The following is a 24927-nucleotide window of genomic DNA, read 5'->3' on the forward strand; positions in this document are numbered from 1 at the left end:
TTTCAAAATTCATCTTTTTGGGTGAAAAGTAATCTTTTTTAGTTAAAAATTGAGTTATTTTTTGAAGATTCGTTTTTTTTTGTTTGAAAATTTATTTTTTCAAATGAAAATTTAGCTATTCTATTTTTAGTTGAAAATTGACCTTTATTCGTCTTTTTGGTTGAACACCGAATTTTTGTTTTTAAATTCGTTGTTTTTTTGTTGAAAATTTATCTTTTTTTAGTTGAAAATTAAATACTTGTTTGCAAATTTGTTTTTTTTTAAAGTTGAAATTAAATTTTTTCATCATCTGAAATTTTAGCTATTGCATTTCTTGGTGGAAATTTACCTTCTTTAGTTCACCTTCATCTTTCTTGATAGAAAATTAATTTTTTTTTTTGATCGAAAAATATTCTTTTTAGTTCGATATGTATTTTTTTTTAGTTTTATATTTGTTTTTTTAATAGAAAGTTAATAGTTCTATTTGAAAATTCATATTTCCGGTTAAAAATAGACCTTTAGTGAAAAATTAATATCATTAGTTGAAAATTGATTTATTTTGTCGAAACTGCGTTGTTTTTTTTTTTTCGTTAAAAATTAATGATTTCAAATGATAATTTAGTTACTTTATTTTTTATTAAAAATTCAACTTTTCAGTTTTAAATTCGTCCTTCTAGTCGAAAATTAATCACCTTTTTTTTTAAATTAATTTTTTGGATTGAACAGTATACTTTTTTGAAAAATTAATTTTTTTCGTGTTGAAAATTTTCGTTCAATATGTATCTTTTTTAGTTTTAAGTTCGTATTTTTAGTAGAAAATTAATCACCTTGTTTGAAAATTCATCTTTTGGGTTAATCATTGAACTTTTTTGGAAAAATTCGTTTGCTTTTGTTCTTTGGTTGAAAATTTATCTTTTTTAGTTGAAATTTTATTTCGTTGGTTTTAAAATTAAATATGTTTTTGAAAATTCTTTTTTTTTCTATTGAAATTTAATTTCTTCAAACGCCTGAAAATTTAACTATTCCATTTCTGGGTGAAAATTGATTGTTTCAAAATTTAATTATTTTCTTAAAAATTCTTTTTTGTTTTTTAAATTGAAAATTACTTTTATGCATGACTTGAAAGTGTAAATATCCAATTTCTGGGGAAAAATCTATGTATTTTTATTATGAATTCAACTATGCTTGAAAATTCATCTTCTTTTAGTAGAATTTTTTTTTTTTTCATTCACATTTTTTCATTTTATAATTGTCTTTGTAATAGAAAATTAATATCCTTGTTTGAAAATTCATCCTATTTTTTGAAAATTAATCTTAGATATTAGATATTAATCTTAGATAGATAGAAGTTATTCTCTTTTGTTGAAAATTTGTTATTTTTTGTTGAAAATAATTCCTTTTAAGTGAAAAAGTAACTTCTATTTTTTTTTAATTTACCTTTTTTACTTTAAAATTCGTATTGTTAGTTGAAAATTGATCTCTTTGATTAAAAAATGAACCATTTCTGAGTGAAAATTGATCTTTTTTATTGGAAAATTCAACCATATGGTTCAAAATGTATCTTTTTTTTTTTTGTACAAAATTATTCTTTTTGTTTCAAAATTTACGTTTTTACTTTTATTTTCGTCTTTATATTCATGTTTTTGTTTCAAAATTGATTTTTTTTTGTTAGAAATGAATTTCTTTTTAGCTGAAAATAAAGTTATTTTTTTTGAAATTCGTTTTTTGTTCTGTTTTTTTTATTGAAAATTAATTTTTTCAAACGAAAATTTAGCTATTATATTTTTAGTGGAAAATTGACCTTTATTTGTCGTATTGCTTAAACCCCGATTTTTTTTAATTCGTTGTTTTTCAGTTGAAAATATTTTCCATCGTCTGAAATTTTATCTATTAGATTTCTGCGTGTAAATTTACCTTTTTTAGTTCACCTTCATCTGCTTTTCAAATTCATCTTTCTTGGTTGGAAATTAATTTTTTTTGTCGAAAATTATTCTCTTTTAGTGAGAAATTTACCTTTTTTAGGTTTATATTTGTTTTTTAATGAAAAGATCAGGTCCTTGTTGAAAAATTTATTTATTTCTTTGGTTTTAAAATTAATCATGTTTTTGAAAATTCGTGTTTTTTTCTGTTGATATTTCATTTTTTCGAACAACTAAAAATTTAACTATTCCATTTCTAGATGGAAAATGGTTATTTTTTAAGTGGAGATTCATTTCTTTTGTTACAAAATTTAATTATTTTGTAAAAATTAGTTTTTGTTTTTAAATTGAAAATTACTTTTTTTTAATCATTTTTTGGTTTGAAAATTCACTTTTTAAAATTAATATTCGTCTTTTTAAAAGAAAATTAATCTATTTGTTTGAAAATTCATCCTTTTGTTTCAAAATGGATCTTTTTTAGTTAAAAATTAATCTCTTTTTAGATAAACTAGTTTTTTTATTTGTGAAAATTTATCTTTTTTAGTTGAAAATTTATTTCTTTGATTTAAAAATAAAATATGGCAGCAAATTTATCTTTTTTAGTTAAGAATTCAACTATATATGGTCGAAAAATTTTCTTTTTTAGTTTTATATTCGTGTTTTAATATAGAAAATTAATATTATTGTTTGAAAATTGATCTTTTTTGGTTAAAATTGAATCTCCTTTGTTGAAAATAGAGTTATTTTGTTTTAAATTCTTCTTTTTAGTATAAAATTAATCTCATTTGAAAAATTCATCTTTTTGGATAAACATTTGACTTTTTTTGAAAAATTAGTTTTTTTGTTGGTAAAAATGTATATCTTTTAGTTGAAAATTCATTTCATTTGTTTAAAAATTGTTCGAAATTTGTTTTTTTTTTTTTTTTAATTGAAAATTAATGTTTTTTCATCACCTGAAAGTTTAACGTTTCCATTTGTTGGTGAAAATTAATATTTTTTGTTAAGAATTCAACGATATGATTGAAAATTCATATTTTTTTGTTAGAAAATCGTTCTTTTCAGTTAAAAATTCATCTTTTTTTAAATTTTATTTTCGTCTTTTTAATAGAGAATTAATAACATTAAAATTTTATCTTGTTCTTGTTTTTTTATTTGTTAAAAACTAATTCTTTTAAATTAAAATGTAGCTATTCTGTTTTTGGTTGAAAATGGACCTTCTTGATTTTAAATTCGTCCTTTAAGTAGAAAATCAATCTCCTTGTTTAAAAAATTATTTTTTTTCATTGAACGTTCAATTTTTTTTGAAAAAAAAAATTTTTTTTAGTTTTATATTTTTCTTTTTAATAGAAAATTGAAATCTTAAAAATATATCCTATGGGTAGAAAATTCATCTTTTTTAGTTAAAAATTAATCTCTTTTCAGCTCAAAATTAAGTTATTTTGTTGAAGGTTCGTATTTTTGTTGGAAATTCATTTCATTGGTTTAAAAATTAAATATTTGTGTGAAAATTCGTTTTTTAAGTTGAATTTTAATTTTTTTCATCTACCTGAAAATTTAACTGTTTAATTTCTGGCAGAAAATTTATCTTCTTTAGTAGAAAAATATTCTTTTTGATTGAAAATTTGTTTTTTTTTTTTGGAGCTTTATATTTGTGTTTTTAATAGAAAATTAATATCATTGTTTTAAAATTCATCCTATTAGTTGAAAATAAAGTTATTTTGTTAAAAATTCTTTTTTGTTTTTTAAATTTAACATCCCATTTCTGCGTGAAACTCTTATCTATTTTAATTAACAATTCAACTATGGTTGAAAATTAATCTTTTTTGATAGAAATTTTTGTTGTTGAAAATTCACATTTTTTAATTTTATAATTGTCTTTTAATAGAAAATTAGTATCTTTGTTTGGAAAATGATGTTGGATAAAAGTTATTCTCTTTTTTTGAAAATTTAGTTATTTGCTCAAAAATTCGTTTGTTTTTTCTTTGAAAATAATTTCTTTTGAGTGAAAAAGTAGCTATTCTATTTTTGTTTTTAAATTTACATTTTTAATGTTATATTCATGCTTTTCTTTCAAAATTGATCTTTTTTAAGTTAAAAATTAATCTCTTGTTAGCTAAAAATTAAGTTATTTTTTTGAAAATTCGTTTTTTCTTTTTTTGTTGTTAAAAATTTAACTATTCAATTTCTGGATGAAAATTGTTATTTTTTAGAGATTCGTTTCTTTTGTTCCAAAGTTGAATTATTTTGTTAAAAATTTATTTTTTGTTTTTTAAATTGAAAATTACTTTTTTTCCATCACTTGAAAATTTAATTATTCCATTCCTGGATAAAATTGTGTCTATTTTATTTAAGAATTCAACTATATGTTTGAAAATTCATCTTTTTAAGTAGAAAAATATTTTTTTTTGTTTAAAAATTTACTTTATGATATTTAAATTCATCTTTTTTGAAAAATGTAGTGTAATCGATTGAAGTCTCGAAAATTTTTTTTGAGACTTCAAAAAAATGACTAAATTTTAATTAATTTTCTTAAAACTATTGACTCAAATGTTCCTTTTTTTTACTGAAAATTGATCTGTTTGACTATTTAAACTACCATCAACTCAGGTTTAAAAACCTTTGAAAAAGGTACGCATGTGTACTGAAACGTCAGGAAGTTTTGAAAGGAGTTTTTTCTATTAAATAAATATCTGAGTTTCAAAGAACATGTTTTTTTGACTCATATTTATTTTTTCGATTTAAGATTGGACCGTAAGATAAAGAATTTGAAATCTACGATTTGAAATCAGAAAATTAATCTATTTGTTTAAAAATGCATCCTCTTGTTTCAAAATTGATCTTTTTTAGTTGAAAATTAATTTATTTTGAGCTAAAAATTAAGTTATTTAAAAAAAATTTTTTAAATTGAATATTAAGTTTTTCAAATAAAAATGTAGCTATTCTATTTTTAATCGATAATTTACCTATATTTGTGTTATTGGTTAAACACTGAGTTTTTTTAATTTGAAAATTCATTGTTTATTTGGTTGAAAATTTATATTTTTTAGTTGAAAATTAAATATTTGTTTGAAAATTCATCTTTTTTATTGAACGTTAAACTTTTTTGAAAAATTAGTTTTTTGAAAATGTAGCTTTTTAGTTGAAAATAAATTTTCTTTCTGGTAGAAAATTATTCTTTTTCGTTGAAAATGTATTTTTTTTTAGTTTTATATTCGTCTTTAATAGAAAATTAATCTCCTTGTTTGAAAATTTATCTTTTTCGCTAAACATTAATCATTTTGGAAAAAATTCGTTCTTTTGTTGTTGTAAATTTATCTTTATTAGTTGACAATTCTTTTCTTTTGTTTCAAAATTTTCATATTTTGTTAAAAATTCGTTTTTGTTTTTTAATTAAAAAATTACTTTTTTCGATGACTATATGGTTGAAAATTCATCTTTTTTTCGTAGAAAATTATGCTTTTTGTTTGAAAATTCACCTTTTTGAATGTTATATTCGTCTTTCCAATAGAAAATTAATATCCTTGTTTAAAAGATCACCCTATTGTTTAAAAATTTATATCAGTTAAAAATCAATCTCTTTTGTAGAAACTTCAGTTATTTTGTCGAAAATTTTTTGTTTTTTCGTTGAAAATTAATTATTTCAAGTAAAAAAAGTAGATATTCAATTTTTGTTTGTAAATGTATCTCTTTTCGTTTTAAATTCGCCTTTTTAGTAGAAAATTAATCTTCTTATTTGAAAATTCATCTTTTTGGTTCAAAATCGAACTTTTTTTAAATTATAGGTTATTTTTTGGTTGAAATTTTTTTTCAGTAAAAATTTATTTTTTAGTGTTTTAAAGTTAAGTATTTTTTTTTTTGAAATTTGCTTTTTAAGTTAAAATTAAATTCTTTGCTTCAATCGGAAAATTTAACTATTTCATTTCTGAACGAAGAATTATCTTTTTTAATTGATAATTCATCTGTTGGTTGAAAATGTACCTTTTTTAGTTTTATATTTGCTTTTTTATAGAAAATTAATATCTATCTTAAAAAATTCATCTCTTCGGTCGAGAATTGCTATTTTTTTAGTGAAAAATTAATCTCTTTAGTTGAATATTTATTTAATTTATTCAAAAGTCGTTTATTCTTTGTTGAAAACTAATTTTTGGTTAATCATTGAAATTTTTTGGAAAAATTAGTTTTTTCGGGAATTTATATTTTTTAGTTAAAAATTTGTTTGTTTGGTTTGAAAATTAAATAAGTTTTTAAAAGTTCGTTTTTCCTGTTTCTTTTGTTTTAAAATTTAATTACTTTGTTAACAATTCGTTTTTGTTTTTTTAAATTGAAAATTACTATTTTTCTATCACCTGAAAATTTAACCATTCCATTTCTGGATAAAATGGGGTTATTTTAATTCACAATTTAACTATATGTTTGAAAATTCATCTTTTTTTGTAGAAAATTATTCTTCTTATTTGAAAATCTACTTTTTTAAATTATATTCGTCTTTTTAATAGAAAATTAATCTATTTATTTGAAAATTCATCCTTTCTTTTTTAGTTAAAAATTTATTTCTTTAGCTAAAAATTGAGTTATTTTTTTTAATTCCTTATTTTTTTTAAACTAAGTTTTTCAAATAAAAATGCAGCTATTCTATTTTTAATTGAAAATTAAGCTTTATTCGTCGCATTGGTGCAACACCCAGTTTTTTTGTGTGGAAAATTCGTTGTTTTTTTTAGTTGAAAATTAAATTTTTGTAACAAATTCGTTTTTTAAAAGTTGAAATTAATTTTTTTCCTTCACCTGATAATTTAGCTATTTCATTTCTGAGGGAAAATTTTTCTTTAAAAATTTTTTTTTTTAGTTTATTGAAAATTTAGCTTTTTTGTTGAAAATTAATTTCTTGAGTGACAATGTAACTATTTTCTTTTTGGTTTAAAATTTAACATTTTAGGTTTAAAATTCGTATTTTTGACAGAAGATTAATCTGTTTGTTTAAAAATTTGTCTCTTTGGTTAAACATTGAATTTATTTCGAAATTTAAAAAAAAATTTTTTTTGAAATTGATCTTTTTTAGTGGAACTTTAATTTTTCTATTCACCTGAAAATTTAACGAGTCCATTTCTGCGTGATAATTGATATTTTTTAGTTAGAAAGTCGTTTCTTTTGTGTCAAAATTTAATTATTTTGTTAAAAATTCGTTTTTGTTTTTTAAATAGAAAATTACTTTTTTTTTTCTATGACCTGAAAGTGTTTAAAATTATTTTTTTTTTTTGGTAGAAAATTATCCTTTTTGGTTGAAAATTCACCTACTTTAATTTTATATTCGTCTTTCCAGTAGAAAATTGAGTAATTTCTTCGAAAATTCCTTATTTTTTCCTTGAAAATTAATTCTTTTAAGTAAAAAAGTAGCTAATTTATTTTTGTTTGAAAATTGACCTTTTTTAGTTTTAAATTTGTCTTTTTAATAAAAAATTAATCTCCTTGTTGGAAAATTTATCTTTTTTAGTTGAGATTTCAACTTCATAGTTAAAATTGTACCTTTTTAATTTTATATTTGTTTTTTTAGTAAATAATTAATTTCCTTGATTGAAAATTCATCTTTACCTTTGAAAATTGGTCTTTTTTAGTTAAAAATTAATCTCTTCAGTTGAAAATTGAGTGAAAATTCATCTTTTTAGTTAAAAAATTGACCTATTTTGTTAAAAATTAGTTTTTTTTTGTTCGCTGTTTAATTATTATTTTTTTCAACTGAAAATGTAGCTATTCCATTTTTTGATGGAAATTTACCTATTTACTTTTTTCCATCCATCATTTGTTAGTTTAAGAATAATTATTGTTAGAAAAAATGTAATTTCATTTCAATTATTTTTAATTTTTTGTCTATTTTTTTTATTTACATGGTTGACAATCATTCATCTTTTTTAAGATGTTTCCCAATTTTTTAAATATTTAATCTATTTTAATAACAATAAAAAAATTGTTCGAAATCGTTTAATATCTGCTGTTCTTATTTTTTTATTAGAAAATTCATAAATTTTTCTATTAGTTCTTGCACACTTTTTTGGAAAAAGTTGAAAATGTCGAACCTAACATTTCTTTAACTTACAAAAATTATTTTTTTTGCAAGGGAAAAATTTTTTTTCCGAAAAATCAAAATTTTCTCATGTTTCTTTGTTTTAGGCTGAATAAATTTTAGGATCGACATATTCAACTTTTTCCAAAATACTAGGAGAAATTTCACATTTTTGTAAAAAATTAACACCTCTGGTTTTCATGAAAAAAATAAATATTTTTAAAAAATAAAAATTATTAACTCATGAAAATTTCATATAAAAAGCTTGAATGATATTGAAATATTTGTTAAAAAATTTAAAATAATAAAACTAATTTTAAGTGATTAATCAATTAATTAATTTTTTGTAACTAAATTAAACTCTTTTTTTCAAATTGATCTTTTTCTTTTTAAAAATTAATTTCTTTGCTTGATAATTCGTTGGTTTTTTACTGAAAATTATTATTTTTTGGTTGAAATTAATAATTATTATTTTTTGGAATAATAACCATTCCATTTTTGGTTAAAAATTCATTTTTTATGTACTCGCTGTTTGAAAATTTATCCTTTTATTTTAAAAGTATTTCGCCTAATTTAGAATTTTTTGAAAGTGCAAATTTTTTTGCATTTTTTCCAAAAGTTGAAATTGTCGAACCTGAAATTTCTATAGCCCAAAAAAAATCGATATTTTTTTTTTTTTTAATTGAAAATTATGATTAGTTATATTATTATTTATTATTTATTATTATTAAATCATAAAATTATAATTTATTAACACTCAAAGTGCTTAAAAAATTAGTTTTTGTCCCCTATTGTTATGAAAACTCCCCTTTGAATGTAATAAGATACCTTTTTTAAAAATATCTATTTGTTATTAAAATTAAAAATTGTGAAAACTAGTGATATTGAGACAAGTTTAAATAATTAATAAACCTGCAAACTATAAAACCTTAACATTCTTTTAATGAATTAAAAATAAAAATAAAATTATCTTTATTAAAAATAATTATTTCACTTTACAAAACAAGTTAATTAAATACTAAAAATAATTGTTTAACAGCTGCAAATCTGGGACACAGCTGGCCAAGAAAGGTTTCGAACTATAACTCAAAGTTACTACAGATCTGCTAATGGTGTCATCGTAGGTAATTAAAGTTTTAATTTATTAAAAATTATATTGTTTTTTACTTTAATTAATTTTATCTGTTGCATAGATTCGATTTTTTATTTATTTAAATAGCAAATACAAAATTTAAATTTATTTCAAGTCCATATCAATAAATTATTAATTTTTTAATGGTTTTTAAATTTATTTTTAAACTGATAAATTTCTTTTAGTTTACGACATTACGAAGCGTTCTACGTTTTTAAATCTTCAGCGATGGGTTGAAGAAGTTCGCAGATACGCTTCGTCTCACGTTTTATTAATTTTAGTCGGTGAGCTTTTTTTTATATCTTTTAATTTTATTTTGAAAAAAGTGATATTGTACAGAAATTAGGGGAAAAATCTGAATATATTTTAGAAATAATTAAATAAATGTAATCTTAGGCAACAAAAATGATTTGGAAGACTCGAGAGAAGTGGAAAAAGCAGAAGCTGATGCTGTTTGCGAATATCTCCCTGAAGTTTTGAGTGTCGTCGAAACTTCAGCCAAAGAAAATACAAACATCGATTCGATATTTTTCTCTCTTGCCTCAGAACTAAAGGTATTTAAAAAAATCGAAATTTTCCCCTTTTTTTCCTCCTTAAATTAAAAAAAAAAAAAGTAAAATCGAGAATTTTGACCCTTTTTTTTACCAGTTTTTGATTCTTTTTTATATTAACAATTTTTAATAATTCTGAAATTATTTATTTCTTCATTTTTGTATTGAGAAACTAAATCTGAAGGATAAATTAATTTTTTAGATGCAAATGAACAATATGAAAAGGCCAAAATCGTCTAAAAACGGGAGGAATAAGGAAATTTGTCCACAAAATAGGGGGGGGAAATTCTTTTAATCACAATACTTTTATTAAAATTCAAATTGTAAACGCTTCCAATTTCTAATATTTCAAGTAAAAATATTGAATTTAATTTTTTTTAATTAAATAATTTTAATTTGTATATTTCTTTATATTTCTTTATATTTATTTTATATATTTTTATATTTATATGTAATTTTTATATTTATATTTCTGAATCATAATATGATTTTTTTTTTAATTTTTCGATGGGAGTTTACCGTTTTACTTTTTTTAATACAACTAGTTGAAAATCAATTTTTCAACTAAAAACTTAACTATTCCAGCAGAGAATTTAATTATTTCTCTCAAAATCTAATTTTTTTGTAGTTAAGAATTAAATTTTTAATTTAAAATTCAAATATTATACCTTTTATAATTGAAAATATAACAATTTTTGCATAAATTTGTCTTTTTAAATTGAAAATTCATTTATTATTTCGTCGAAAATATACAAATTTTGTTACAAAATTTACTTTTTTCGTAAAAAAAATTTTTTCTTTGAAATTTAATCTCCTTGCTTAAAAAATCTTATTTTTTGTTATTAAAATTTCAAGTATTCCTGTCAAATATTCATAATTTCAGTTAAAAATTTATCTTTTTGTCCAGAAATAAATTTGTTTGGTTGAAAAAAAACTCTTTTGTCGAAAATTATTTTTTTTTATTGAAGATTCATAATTTTAATTAAAAACTCATTTCTTTGGTTGAAAAATGAGCTATTTGTTTGACATTTTTTTTTTGGGAGTAAAAGGAATTTTTTTACCGAAAATTTAACTATTTTTCTGAAAATCCGTTTTTTTTTGTTTGTTAAAAATTAGATTTTTAACTGAAAAATTTAACTATTTTATTTTTGGTTAAAATTTTATCTTTTTTGGATGTAAATTCACCAGTTTTTTAAAAATCTATATAATTTGTAGAAAAATCGTCTTTTTTCTGAAAAAATTAATCTTATTGGTTGAAAATTAATTTTTTTTGTAGGAAATAAAATTTTTTGGCTGGAAAATAAATTCTTTAGCTAAAAATTAACGTTTTTTTTAAAGATTCATCATTTTAATTAAAAATTCATTTCTTTGGTTGAAAAATGAGCTATTTGTTCGACATTTTTTTTTTTGGGAGTAAAAGGAATTTTGTACCGAAAATTTAAATATTTTTCTGAAAATCCGTTTTTTTTATTGTTAAAAATTAGATTTTTAACTGAAAAATTCCACTATTCTATTTTTGGTTAAAATTTTATTTTTTTTATGCAAATTCACCAATTTTTTGAAAATCTATGTAATTTGTAGAAAAATCGTCTTTTTTCTGGAAAAATTAATCTTATTGGTTGAAAATTCAGTTTTTGGTAGCAAATAAAATTATTTGGTTGGAAAATAAATTCTTTTTTGGATGAAAAGGAATTTTTTTTACTGAAAATTTATCTATTTTTTTTTTGAAAAATCGATTTTCTTTTGTTAATAATTAAATTTCTACCGAAAAATTCAACTGTTCTATTTTTGGTTGAAATGTCATCTTTTTTTAATAAAAATTGAACGATTTTGTTGATAAGTTATATTTTTCATTTAAAAATTCACCTGTTTGTTTAAAAAATTATCTTTTTTGTAGAAAGTTAATCTTATTGATTGAAATTTGATCTTTTGGTAAGTAAAATTCAACTATTCCAGTTCAAGATTCATAATTTTAGTTGAAAATTAATTTTTTCAACTAAAACTTAAACCATTTCATGTTAATATAAAAATGAACAATAAATTTGTATTTTTGATAAGAAAATTCATTTATTTTCGTTGAAAATTCATGTATTTTCTTTAAAAAGATCGACTTTTTGGATAGAAAATGATTTTTTTCTTTGAAAGAAAATCTCATTGTTTAATTTTTCTTCTATTTGGTTGAAAATTAAAAAATCCCAGTTAAATATTTATCATTTTAGTTAAAAATTCATCGTTTAGATTGCAAATAAACTTACTTTGTTGAAAAATAAACTCTTTTGTTGAAAATTAATTTTTTGTTTATTGAAGATCCATCATTCTAATTAAAAATTCATATCTTTGGTTGGAAATTCAGCTATTTGATTAACAACTGGTTTTTTTTTCTTTGGGTGAAAAGGAATTTTTTTTACTAAAAATTTAAGTTTTTGTAAAAATCCGATTTTTCTTTAGTTATGAATTAGATTTTAAACGAAAAATTCAAATATTCAATTTTTAGCTGAAGTTTGATCTTTTTACAATGAAAATTCAACTATTTGGTCGAAATTTGTTATTTTTTATTTAAAAATTGAACTAGTTTTTTAAAAATTCATGTAATTTGTGGAAAATGCATCTTTTTTTGTAGAAAATTAATCTTATTGACTCTTTTTTTTTTGGTAGGTATAAAATTCAACTTTTCCAGTTGAATATTCATAATTTTAATTGCAAATTTCACATTTTAGTTGAAAGTTAATTTTTTAAACTAAAAATTAAATCTTTCACTTTGAGTTAAAAATTGACATTTTCTGGTTCAAAATTCAACAATTTTGATGTAAATTTATCTTTTTAATTGAAAATTCATATATTTTGCTGTAAAAACTACTTTTTTGATAGAAGGTGATTTTTTTATTTGAAAGTCAATCTCTTTTTGAAAAATTCATCTTTTTAATTGAAAATGCACTTGTAGGTAAGAAATAAATTTACTTGTGGAAAAATAAACTCTTTTGTTGAAAATTATTTTTTTTTTAATGAAGATTCGTGATTTGAATTAAAAATTTATTTCTTTGGTTGGAAAATGATCATTTTGTTTCTTTTTTGGATAAAAATTCTACTATTCAATTTGAAATTGATATTTTTCATTTAAAAATTAACTATTTTTTTTTAAATTATGAAATTTGTGGAAAATTCGTATTTTTTGTATAAAATTAATGTTATTAGTTGAAAGTGAATTTTTTCAACTAAAAATGAAACCGCTCTCTATTCGGTTAAAAATTAACCTTTTCCTATTTAAAATTGAGCAATTTGGATGTAAATTTATCTTTTTTCAATTGAAAATTAATTTATTTCGTTGAAAATTCACATGTTTTGTTTTAAAAAAAAAAAAACCTTTTTTGGTACAAATTTGACTTTTTTTGTTAGAAAATGATTTTTTTTCTTTGAAAATTAATCTTCTTGTTTAAAAATTCTTCTTTTTTGTTGAAAATTCAACTTCTTTATTTTTGATTGAAATTGTATCTTTTTTTTTAATGAAAATTCAACTTTGGTTGAAAATTGCTATGTTTTATTCAAAAATTCAATTTTTCTTTGAAAATCCATGTATTTTGTAGAAAATTAATCTTATTGAATTGAAAATTCACATATTTTGTTGTAAAACGACTTTTTTGATAGAAAATGATTTTTCATTTGAAAGTTAATCTCCTTCTTTAAAAATTCTTCTCTTTAGTTGAAAATACAAATATTTCAGTTAATAAATACTTATCATTTTAGTTGAAAATTCATTTTTTAGGTTGCAAATAAATTTACTTGTTTGATAAATAAACTTTTTTTTGATAATTATGTTTTTTTATTGAAGATTTATCATTTTAATAATTTAATAATTATTTAATAATTAATTTCTTTGGTTGGAAAATGAGCTATTGGATTAAAAACTTGTTTTTTCTTTAGACGAAAAAGAATTTGTCAACTAAAAAATTAACTATTATTCTAAAAATCCGATTTTTTTTGGGCAAAGAATTATATTTTGACGGAAAATTTAAGTATTCTACTTTATGCTGATATTTTTTATTTAAAAAGTTAACTTTTTTTTTGAAAATTCATGTAATTTGTGGAAAACTCGTCTTTTTTTATAGAATTTAAAAATTGACCTTTTCTAGTTTAACATGTAACAATTTCGAATAAAATTTGTCTTTTTTAATTGAAAAAATTATTTATTTCATTAAAAATTCACGTATTTTGTTAAAAAATCGACATTTTTGGTAGAAAATTATTATTTTTTTGCTTTGAAATTTAATCTTCTTGTTTAAAAATTCTTCTGTTTGGTTGAAAATGAAAAAACTTCAGTTTAATATTCATCATTTTAGTTTTTTAACTGGAAATTGAACTATTTTCCTGAAAATCTGATTTCTTTTTCTGTTAAAAATTAGATGTTTAACTGAAAGATTAAAATATTTGATTCTTGGTTGAAATTTTATCATTTTATGTAAAATTCATCATTTTTTTTTTTGTAGAAAATTGATCTTATTGATTCAAAGTTCCTCTTTTTAGTTGAAAATTCAAACATTTCAATCAAATATTCATCATTTTAGTTGAAAACTCATCTTTTAGATTGGAAATAAAATTATTTGGTTGAAAATTAATTTTGTTCATCAAAGATTCATCAGTTTATTTAAAAATGCTTTTCTTTGGTTGGAAAATGAGTTATTTTACGAAACAAATTTTTTTTGTTGGATGAAAAGGAATTTTTTTACCGAAAATTTAAATATTTTTCTCAAAATCCGATTTTTGTTTGTTAAAAATTAAATTCTTACCGGGAAATTCAACAATTCTATTTTTGTTTTAAAATTTTATCTTTTTTGAATGAAAATTCACCTGTTTTGTTCAAGAAATCGATTTTTTTTGGTAGTAAATAATTTTTTTTCTTTGACAGTTAATCTTCTTGTTTAAAATTTTTTCTATTTGGTTAAACATTTAAAAGTTCCGGTTAAATATTTATCATTTCAGTTGAAAATTCACCGTTTAGTTTGGGAATAAATTTTCTTGGTTGAAAAATAAATCCTTTTGTTGAAGATTAATATTTTTTATTAATCATTCATTGTTTTAATTAAAAATTTATCTCTTTGGTTGGAAAATGAGCTATTTGATTAAAACCTTTTTTTTTTCTAGGGATGAAAAGGGATTTTTTAAATCAAAAGTTTAACTATTTTTCTGAAAATCCGAATTTTTTTATCAAGAATTACATTTTTATCGGAAAATTCAACTATTCTATTTTTTTGGTTAAAATTTGACCTTTTTGGATGAAAATTCAACGATTTGGTTGAAAATTGATATTTTTTATTTAAAAATTAAAGTTTTTTTTTTGAAAATTCATATGATTTATAGAAAATTGATTTTGACGATTCAAAATTCCTCTTTTTGGTTAAAAATTCAAACATTCCTGTCAAATATTCATCATTTTAGTTGAAAATTCATTTTTTAGGTTGGAAATAAAATTATTTGGTTGAAAAATAAATTCTTTCTTTGGAAATTAATTTTTTTTATTAAAGATTCATCAATTTATTTAAAAATGCATTACTTGTGCATTACTTGTTTTTTTCGTTGGATGAAAAGAAATTTGTGTACCGAAAATTTAATTATTTTTATGAAAATCCGATTTTTGTTTCTTAATAATTAAATTCTAAACGTATTTTGTTCAAAAATGGACTTTTTTGGTAGGATTTTTTTTTCTTTGATAATTTAATCTCCTTGTTTAAAAATTTATCTTTTAGGTTAGAAATAAATTTACTTGATTGAAAAATAAACTCTTTTGTTTGAAAATTATTATTTTATTTGATTGAAGCTTCATCATTTTAATTAAAAATTTATTTCTTCGGTTAGAAATTCACCGATTTGATTAAAAACTTGATTTTTTTTTTGATGAAGAGGCATTTTTTACCATTAATTTAACTATTTTTCTAAAAATTCTATTTTTCTTTAGTCATGAATTATATTTGAAACGGAAAATTTAAATACTTTATTTTTAGTTGAAATTGTATCTATTATTAAAAGAAAATTTAACTTTTTTTTTAATCCATATAATTTGTAGGAAATTAATCTTTTTGGCTGAAAATTAATCTTTTTGGTAGGTATATTAATTTTTTCAACTAAAAATTAAACCGTTCCACTTTAAATTAAAAATTTACCTTTTCTGGTTCCACATTTAACAATTTGGATGTAAATTTATCTTTATTAATTCAAAATTAATTTATTTCATTGAAAATTCACATATTTTGTTTTTAAAAAAATACTTTTCTGCTAGAAAATGATTTTTTTTTTCTTTAAAAGTTAATCTTCTTAGTTAAAAATTATTCTTTTTGTATGAAAATTCAAATATTCCAATTAAATATTCGTCATTTCAGTTCAAAATTCATCTTTTAGGTTACAAATAAAATTATTTGGTTGAAAAATAAATTCTTTCATTGAAAATTAATTTTTTTTTATTGAAAACTCATCATTTTAATTTAAAATGTATTTATTTGGTTAAAAATTCAGCTGTTTAATTAAAAACTTCTTTTTTTTATGAAAAGCAACTATTTACCCAAAATTTAAACTTTTTCTGAAAATCCGATTATTCTGTGGTCAAGATTTAAATTTTTAACGGATAACTCAACATTTTTGTTTTTTGTTTTCATATTTTTGGTGAAACATTGAACTTTTTTGAAAAACTATTTTTTTTTATTCGTGAAAATTTATCTTTTTTAGTTGAAAATTTATTTATTTGATTTTAATATAAAATAATTTTAAGAAAATTCGTTTTTCAAGTTAAAATTGAATTTTTTCCTTCACCTGAAAATTTAACTGTTTAATTTCTGGCAGCAAATTGATCTTTTTTAGTAGAAAATTGTTCCTTTTGATTGAAAATTTACCTTTTTTAATTTATATTCCTGTTTTAATATAGAAAATTAATATCATTGTTGGAAAATTTATATTTTTTGGTCAAAATTGAATCTCTTTTGTTGAAAATAGAGTTACTTTGTTTTAAAATTTTCTTTTTAATAGAAAATTAATCTCGCTGTTTGAAAAATTCATCTTTTTGGATGAACATTTCACTTTAAAAAAAAAATTTTTTTTTTCCTTGGTGAAAATGTATCTCTTTTAGTTGAAAATTCATTTCTTTTGTTTAAAAATTCGCTGTATTTTTTTTAATTGAAATTTTTTTTTATCACCTGAAATTTTAACTTCCGTTTCTGGGTGTAAATTTATCTTTTTTAGTTAAGAATTCAATTGCATGATTGAAAATTCATATTTTTTTTTGTTATAAAATGGGTTTTTTTCGGTTGAAAATTCATCTTTTTTTAGTTTTATATTCTATTTTTGGTTCAAAATGGACCTTTTTTGGCTCTAAATTCGCCTTTTCAGTGGAAAATTAATCTCTTTTTTTGAAAATTCATCTTTTTGATTGAACACTGAACTTTTTTTTTAAACTCGGTTTTTTTAATCATCTTTTTTAGTTTTATATTTTTATTTTTGATAAAAAATTAATATAATTGTTTGAAAATGCATCCTGCAGATTGAAAATTGATGTTTTTTAGTTGAAAATTAATCTCTTTAGTTCAAAATTGATTTATTTTGTTTTCAATTCGTCTTTTCATTTGAAAATTAATCCCCTTGTTTTAAAATTAATCTTTTTGTTAATTAATCCCCTTGTTTTAAAATTAATCTTTTTGTTTAAAGATTGAAGTTTTTTGAAAAATTATTTTTTTTTGTTGGTGAAAATTTGTTATTTTTAATTGAAAATCCATTTCTTTTGTTTTAAAATTAAATATTTGTTCGAAAATTTGTTTTTAAGTTGAAATTTAATTTTTCCCTTCACCTGAAAATTTAACTTCCATTTCTTACCGAAAATTGATCTTTTTTAGTAGAAAAATATTCTTTTTGATTGAAAATTTGCTTCTTTTTTAGCTTTATATTCGTGTTTTTAATAAAAAATTAATATCATTGTTTGAAAATTCATGTTTTTGGTTAAAAACTGAAGTTTAAAAAAAAATTAGTTCTTTTGTTGATAAAAATTTATTATTTTGAATTGAAAATTAATTTCTTTTGTTATAAAATTAAATATTTGTTCGTAATTTCGTTTAACTAACAAAGAACTAAACAAAGAAAAAAACGAATTTTCAACAAAATAATGCAATTTTGAAACAATAGAAATAAATTTTCAACTAAAGAATATATATTTTCAACAACGAAAAGTTCGAAAAAAGTAAAAAATCTAACAATAAGGTTAAAAATGCATATTTTTTTGGTAGAAAAAAATTATTTTTTTTTAGTGAAAATTTTCCTTTTTTAGTTTAATATTAGCAGCAAATTAATTTCATTATTTTAAAATTTATCTTTTTTGTTAAGCATTGACGTTTTTTTTAATGGTTCTTTTATTGGTAAAAATTTATTATTTTTAATTGAAAATTCATTTATTTTGTTATAAAATAAAATATTTGTTTGCAAATTAATTCATTTTTTGAGTTGAAACTTAATTTTTTCCTTCACCTAAAAATTTAACTGTTCCTTTGCTCACAGAAAATTGATCTTTTTTAGTAGAAAAATTATTTTCTTCAGTTTAAAATTGATTTATTTAATTTTAAATTCGTCTTTTTAGTCGAAAATTAATCTTGTGTTTTTTTTTGGTTGGTGAAAAAGGATCTTTTTTTAGTTAATAATTCAACTATGTGTTTGAAAATTAATTTCTTTTTTAATAGAGAATTATCCGTTTTGATTGAAAATTGACCTTTTTTAGTTGCATATATATTTTTTTATAGTAAATTAATATAATTGAAAGCTCATCCTATTGGTTGAAAATTGAGTTTTTTTTATTGTCCTTTTAATAGAAAATTAATTTCATTGTTTTAAAATTAATCTTTTTGGTTACACATTAAACTTCTTTGAAATGATTTTTTTGGTCAATATATACATTTTTTTGTTAAAAATTAATTTCTTTGGTTTTAAAATTAAATATTTGTTCGAAAATTCGTTTTTAAGTTGAAATTTAATTTTTTCCTTCACCTTAAAATTTAAATGTTCTATTTCTCACTGAAAATTAGTCTTTTTTAGTAGAAAAATATTCCTTTTGATTGAAAGTTTGCTTTTTTTTAGTTTTATATTCGTGTTTTTAATAGAAAATTAATATCATTGTTGAAAAATTTATCCTATTGTTTGGAAATTGATATATTTTTGGTTGAACATTTAACTTTTTTGAAATATTAGTTCCTTTTTTGTTGTTGTTAAGAATTTATCTTTTTTTAGTTAATAATTCAACTATATGGTTGAAAATGAATTACTTTTTTAAAAGAGAATTATTCTTTTTATTGAAAATTGACCTTTTTTATAGTAAATTAATATAATTGTTTTAAAATTCATCTTTTTGTTTAAACATTAAAGGCTTTTGAAAAATTTGTTCTCTTGTTGGTAAAAATTTATTATTTTTAATTGAAAATTCATTTGTTTTGTTTTAAAATTAAATAGTTGTTTGAAAATTCGTTGAAATTTAATTTTTTCCTTCACCTGAAAATTTTAATGTTCCATTTCTCACTGAAAATGGGTCTTTTTTAGTAGAAAAATATTCTTTTTGATTGAAAATTTGTTTTTTTCTAGCTTTATATTCGTTTTTTTAATAGAAAATTATTATTATTGTTTGAATATTCATCCTTTTGGTTGAAAATTAATCTTTTTTAGTTTTATATACGTCTTTTTAATAGAAAATTAATTTCATTGTTTTTAAATTCATGTTTTTGGTTAAAAACTGGAGTTTTAAAAAAAAATTAGTTCTTGTGTTGGTAAAGTTTATTATTTTTAATTTAAAATTTATTTCTTTTGTTAAAAAATTAAATATTTGTTCGAAAATTAGTTTAACTAACAAAGAACTAAACAAGGAAAAAAATTATTTTTTTTTTAGTGAAAATTGACCTTTTTTAGTTTAATATTAGCAGCACATTAATTTCATTATTTTAAAATTTATCTTTTTAGTTGAACATTGAAGTTTTTTTGTTGAAAAATTGGTTCATTTATTGGTAAAAATTTATTATTTTCAATTGAAAATTCATTTATTTTATTATAAAATTAAATGTTTGTTTACAAATTAATTCGTTTTTTAAGATGAAATTTAATTTTTACCTTCACCTAAAAATTTAACTGTTCCATTGCTTACAGAAAATTGATCTTTTTTAGTAGAAAAATTATTTTCTTCAGTTGAAAATTGATTTATTTAGTTTTAAATTCGTCGTTTTAATCGAAAATTAATCTTGTGTTTTAAAATTTATATTTTTGGTTACATATTTAACTTTTTTTAAATATTAGTTGTTTTTTTTTTTTTGGTTGGTGAAAATTGATCTTTTTTAGTTAATAATTCAACTATGTGTGTGAAAATTAATTTCTTTTTTAATAGAGAGTTATTCGTTTAATTTTCAATTTTTCAATTTTCCTTCGTCTGAAAATTTATCTTTTTTAGTAGAAAAATATTTTTATGTTGTTGAAAATTTGCTTTTTTTAGCTTTATATTCGTGTTTTTAATAGAAAATTAATCTCCTTGTTTTAAAATTTATATTTGTGGTTAATCATTTTACTTTTTTGAAATATTAGTTGTTTTTTTGTTGTTGTTAAGAATTTATCTTTTTTTAGTTAATAATTCAACTATATGGTTAAAAATGGATTACTTTTCTAATAGAGAATTATTCTTTTTATTGAAAATTGACCTTTTTTTATAGTAAATTAATATAATTATTTTAAAATTCATCTTTTTGTTTAAACACTAAAGTTTTTTGAACATTTTTATTCTCTTGTTGGTTAAAATTTATTATTTTTAATTGAAAATTCATTTGTTTTGTTTTAAAATTAAATATTTGTTTGAAAATTCGTTGAAATTTAATTTTTTCCTTCACCTGATAATTTAAATGTTCCATTTCTCACTGAAAATGAGTCTTTTTTAGTAGAAAAATATTCCTTTTGATTGAAAATTTGTTTTTTTTTAGCTTTATATTCGTTTTTTTAATAGAAAATTATTATTATTGTTTGAAAATTCATCCTATTGGTTGAAAATTGTTCTCTTTCAGTTAAAAATGATTTTCTTTAGTTGAAAATGCATCCTTTTAGTTAAAAATTATTTATCCCTTTAAATAATTAATTATTATTTTTTATTATTTTTATTTAATTTATTATTTATTATTAATCAATTAATTATTTGTCCCTTTTTCCCTAAAATTGAACTACTAAATCGCTGCAATTGTTTTTTCTAATTAGAAATTTTTTTAAACGAAATATGTATAAATATTGTGAAAATGTATTGTCAATTAAATATTTATTGTAGCGACGTTATGAAAATCGTCAGATCAACGCAGCCGAAGACGAAGTCATAAAACTTGGAAGTGGTCGTGAACTTTCATCCTGTTCCAGCTGTTCGTATAAAATACTTTAATTTACAAATTATCATTTATTTTTAAAAACGAAAAACAAATGACTAAAGCACCATCATTCGACACGAAATCGAAAAAAAATAATAACAATTAATCTAATTAAATTAACGAAATGTACCTGAATTGACGCAAAGTCCCTAAAATATATTTATATTCTAACTTATTAACAAAGAAAAAAGAATGCAAAATAGTATTTTTATAACAAAAAGACTTCATTCTATAATCTAAAATTTAAGAACTTATTTTTTTAACCTTTTTAATTGTTTTAGTCATTTGCGCAAACATGAAAATCCTGCCGTCGAACTTTTCATTGATCATTTTTTATTTACACTGATTATTATTATTATTTAATGCTATACAACTAATCACATATAAATTTTCGTTTTTTAAAGAAATTTAACAAATTTAAATAGAACTTTATTAAATTTATTTATTTTTTATAATTATAATTCGGAAAAGTAATCGATCTTTATTTTTCTAGAAATCTCAAGAAAATGATCTGTTTTTGTAGAATATTTTTTTAAATCATTGATTTTTTGAACTTTTAGATAATTCATAGATGATCAGTTGTAAAAAGCGGTTAGGTGTTTACACCTGGAATTAAAATTGTAAATAGCAAGAGCGATAATTTCCAAAATTGTCTTTTTGGAAATTACTTTTAATGCCTCGTACATCATTTTCATATTGATGATGGTGACGATAATGTACTTCAATAAACTATTGCCGATTTATTTTTAAATTATCTTTTCCATTTCTTATACCCAAAATCCTTTATTTTGACAGTTTATTTTAATTAGCGTGTACTTTTTCCTTTTTAAGGAAAAAATCATTTTTAATACAAAATAGAAATTTTGAATAACTTTTTTTTTATTTATACATTAAGAGGGTTAACGCTGGACCGGGAATTTTACAAATTTTTCGAGAAAAAAAATTTCCTCCCAACTTTGATTTTAACTTTTTTTTTAATATTTAGTTTAATTTTAATCTTTTTTTAAATTATGATGTTATGCAGTTCAGAATGCGTAATTCGAAAATCTTTGAATTAAAAAATTTTCTATTTCAGATTTTTAATTTTAAAGCGTATAATAAAGAAAAACTTTTATTATATTTCAAATATAATTTCAGTCCAAAATATTTCATTTTCAAACTAATGAATTTGTAATTTTTTAATTAAGAATAAGAACAATTTCTTTATTGAATTTTTATTTTTCATTTATAGTTGTATTATAAATTTTTTTTTAATAAATATTGAAAATGATTGAAAATTTTATTGTTTGAGTTCTTTTGTTTTAAAATGGTCTTTTCAGTTAAGAATTCAACTATATGATTGAAAATTCATCTTTTGTTTGGTTTTATATTCGTTTTCTTAATAAAGAATTTATATCATTAAAAATGTATCCTATTCCAAAAATTATGACTTTTTAACAAACTTGTTTAATTGATTTTTTTCTACAAATTATAGGCGTATTGGTTAAAATAACATTTATGTTATCTGAATAATTATTCAATAATTTAATAATAATAAATAGAACAAATTTCTTCGGCATTTATTTTTCCTAAAATTTAATTTTTTAATTTATTTTAAATTTATATATTTTTATAGAATTTTAATCAATTTAATTTTGAAGGCTTAAAAGTTTAAAAAATTTTAGTTTGAATTATTATAATGTGAAATCTTGATATTTTGTGATAAAATAATGATTATATCACAAGATATCAAGATTTCACATTATAATAATCAAAATTAAAAATTAACAAAATTGACATTAAATCTTCCAGATGTTTTTTAATTATATAGAAATATTTTGAAATAAAAATTTTTTAAACTTATAAGCCTCCAAAATTAAATTTTAGGAACAATAAATGCTGAAAAAAATTTTTCTTGCATTTATTATAGATTTTTATAGAATTTTCATAAAATTTTAATAAATTTAATTTTGAAGGCTTAAAAGTTTTAAAAAATTATATTAAATTATACTCTGAAGGCTTAAAAGTTTTAAAAAATTTAACTTCGAAATATTTCTACAAATTTCAAAATTATCTGGAAGATTTAATGGCAATTTTTAAAGTTTTTAATTTGAATTAGGATAATGTGAAATCTTAATTTTTTGTGATAAAATAATGATTATATCACAAGATATCAAGATTTTACATTATAATAATCAAAATTAAAAATTATCAAAATTGACATTAAATCTTCCAGATATTTTTGAACTTTATAGAAATATTTTGAAATAAACATTTTTTAAACTTTAAAGCCTTCAAAATTAAATTGAAATATATTAAAACTTTTAAGTCTTCAACATACAATTTAATATAATTTTTATAAGTTTTAAGCCTTAAAAATTAAATTTTAGGAAAAATAAATGCTGAAAATTTTTTTCATTTATTATAGATTTTTGTAGAATTTTAATAAAATTTTAATAAATTTAATTTTGAAGGCTTCAAAGTTTTAAACATTATATTGAATTATATTTTGAAGGCTTAAAAGTTTTACTTTTCATAAATTTAATTTTTAAGGCTTAAAAGATTTTAAAAATTATATTAAATTATATTCTGAAGCCTTAAAAATTAAAAAAAAATTAACCTCGAAATATTTCTACAAATTTCAAAATTATCTGGAAAATTTAATGGCAATTTTAAAAATTTTTAATTTGAATTATGATAAATGTGAAATCTTGATATCTTGTGATAAAATAATGATTTTATCACAAGATTTCACATTATAATATTAAAAATTAAAATTTTTTTAAATTTCCATTAAATCTTCCAGATATTTTCAAAATTTGTAGAAATATTTTTAAATGAAAATTTTTTAAACTTTTAAAATGCGGAAGAAATTTGTTCCATTTATTATAGAATTTATAGATTTTTATAGAATTAAAAAAATTCTTATTTTGAAGGCTTAAAAGTTTTAAAAAAATTTAATTTCGACATATTTTTACAAATTTTAAAAATATCTAAAAGATTTAATGGCAATTTTTAAAAGTTTTAATTTGAATTATGATAATGTGAAATCTTGATATTTTGTGATAAAATAATGATTATATCACAAGATATCAAGATTTCACATTATAATAATCAAAATTAAAAATTAACAAAATTGACATTAAATCTTCCAGATATTTTTTAACTTGGTACAAATATTTTGAAAAAAATTTTTTTAAACTTTAAAGCCTTCAAAATTAAATTGAAATATATTAAAACTTTTAAGTCTTCAAGATACAATTTAATATAATTGTTGAAAGTTTTAAGCCTTCAAAATTAAATTTTAGGAAAAATAAATGCTGGAAAATTTTTTTTTCATTTATTATAGATTTTTATAATTTAATCAATTTAATTTTGAAGGCTTAAAAGTTTAAAAAATTTTAATTTAAAAATATTTCTACAAATTTCAAAAATATCTGGAAGATTTAATGGCATTTTTTTTTTAATTGTTAATTTTAATTATTATAATGTAAAATCTTATATTATATAATAATTATTATATAACAAGATATCAAGATTTTACATTATAATAATTAAATTTTAAAAATTGCTATTAAATCTTCCAGATATTTTTGAAGTTTGTAGAAATATTTTGAAAGTATAATATTTTGAAATGAAATTTTTTAAACTTTCAAGCCTTCAAAATATAATTTAATATAATTTTAAAAAACTTTTAAGCCTTCAAAATTAAATTGATTAAAATTCTATAAAAATATATAAATTAAAAAATTAAATTTTAGGAAACATAAAAGCTGAAGAAATTTTGTATTTTGAAAAATTATTTTTAAAATAATATTTTTTTTAATTTTAAAAAGATTTACAACGTTATCAAAAATAAACGAATTAGGTTTTAAGAAAATTTATTTTATTTGGCAGAATTTTAAAGAAATTGTTA

At 19.4% G+C, this 24927-nt stretch overlaps 1 protein-coding gene across 1 annotated transcript in view; it reads left to right on the plus strand.

Annotated features, from left to right (window-relative positions):
* Positions 1–21210, plus strand: part of LOC117172700 (ras-related protein Rab-43-like) — a 24547-nt gene extending 3337 nt beyond the window's left edge. The window contains exons 2-5 of the mRNA XM_033360855.1: positions 8993–9077; positions 9271–9369; positions 9482–9639; positions 20939–21210. Of these exons, the coding sequence (XP_033216746.1) occupies positions 8993–9077; positions 9271–9369; positions 9482–9639; positions 20939–21046 (450 nt within the window). The 3' untranslated portion in view covers positions 21047–21210. The remainder of the gene's footprint in view (positions 1–8992; positions 9078–9270; positions 9370–9481; positions 9640–20938) is intronic.
* The last annotated feature ends 3717 nt before the right edge of the window (positions 21211–24927 follow it).

The sequence above is a fragment of the Belonocnema kinseyi genome, chromosome 5, assembly GCF_010883055.1.
Source record: "Belonocnema kinseyi isolate 2016_QV_RU_SX_M_011 chromosome 5, B_treatae_v1, whole genome shotgun sequence".
Taxonomy (NCBI): Eukaryota; Metazoa; Arthropoda; class Insecta; order Hymenoptera; family Cynipidae; genus Belonocnema; species Belonocnema kinseyi.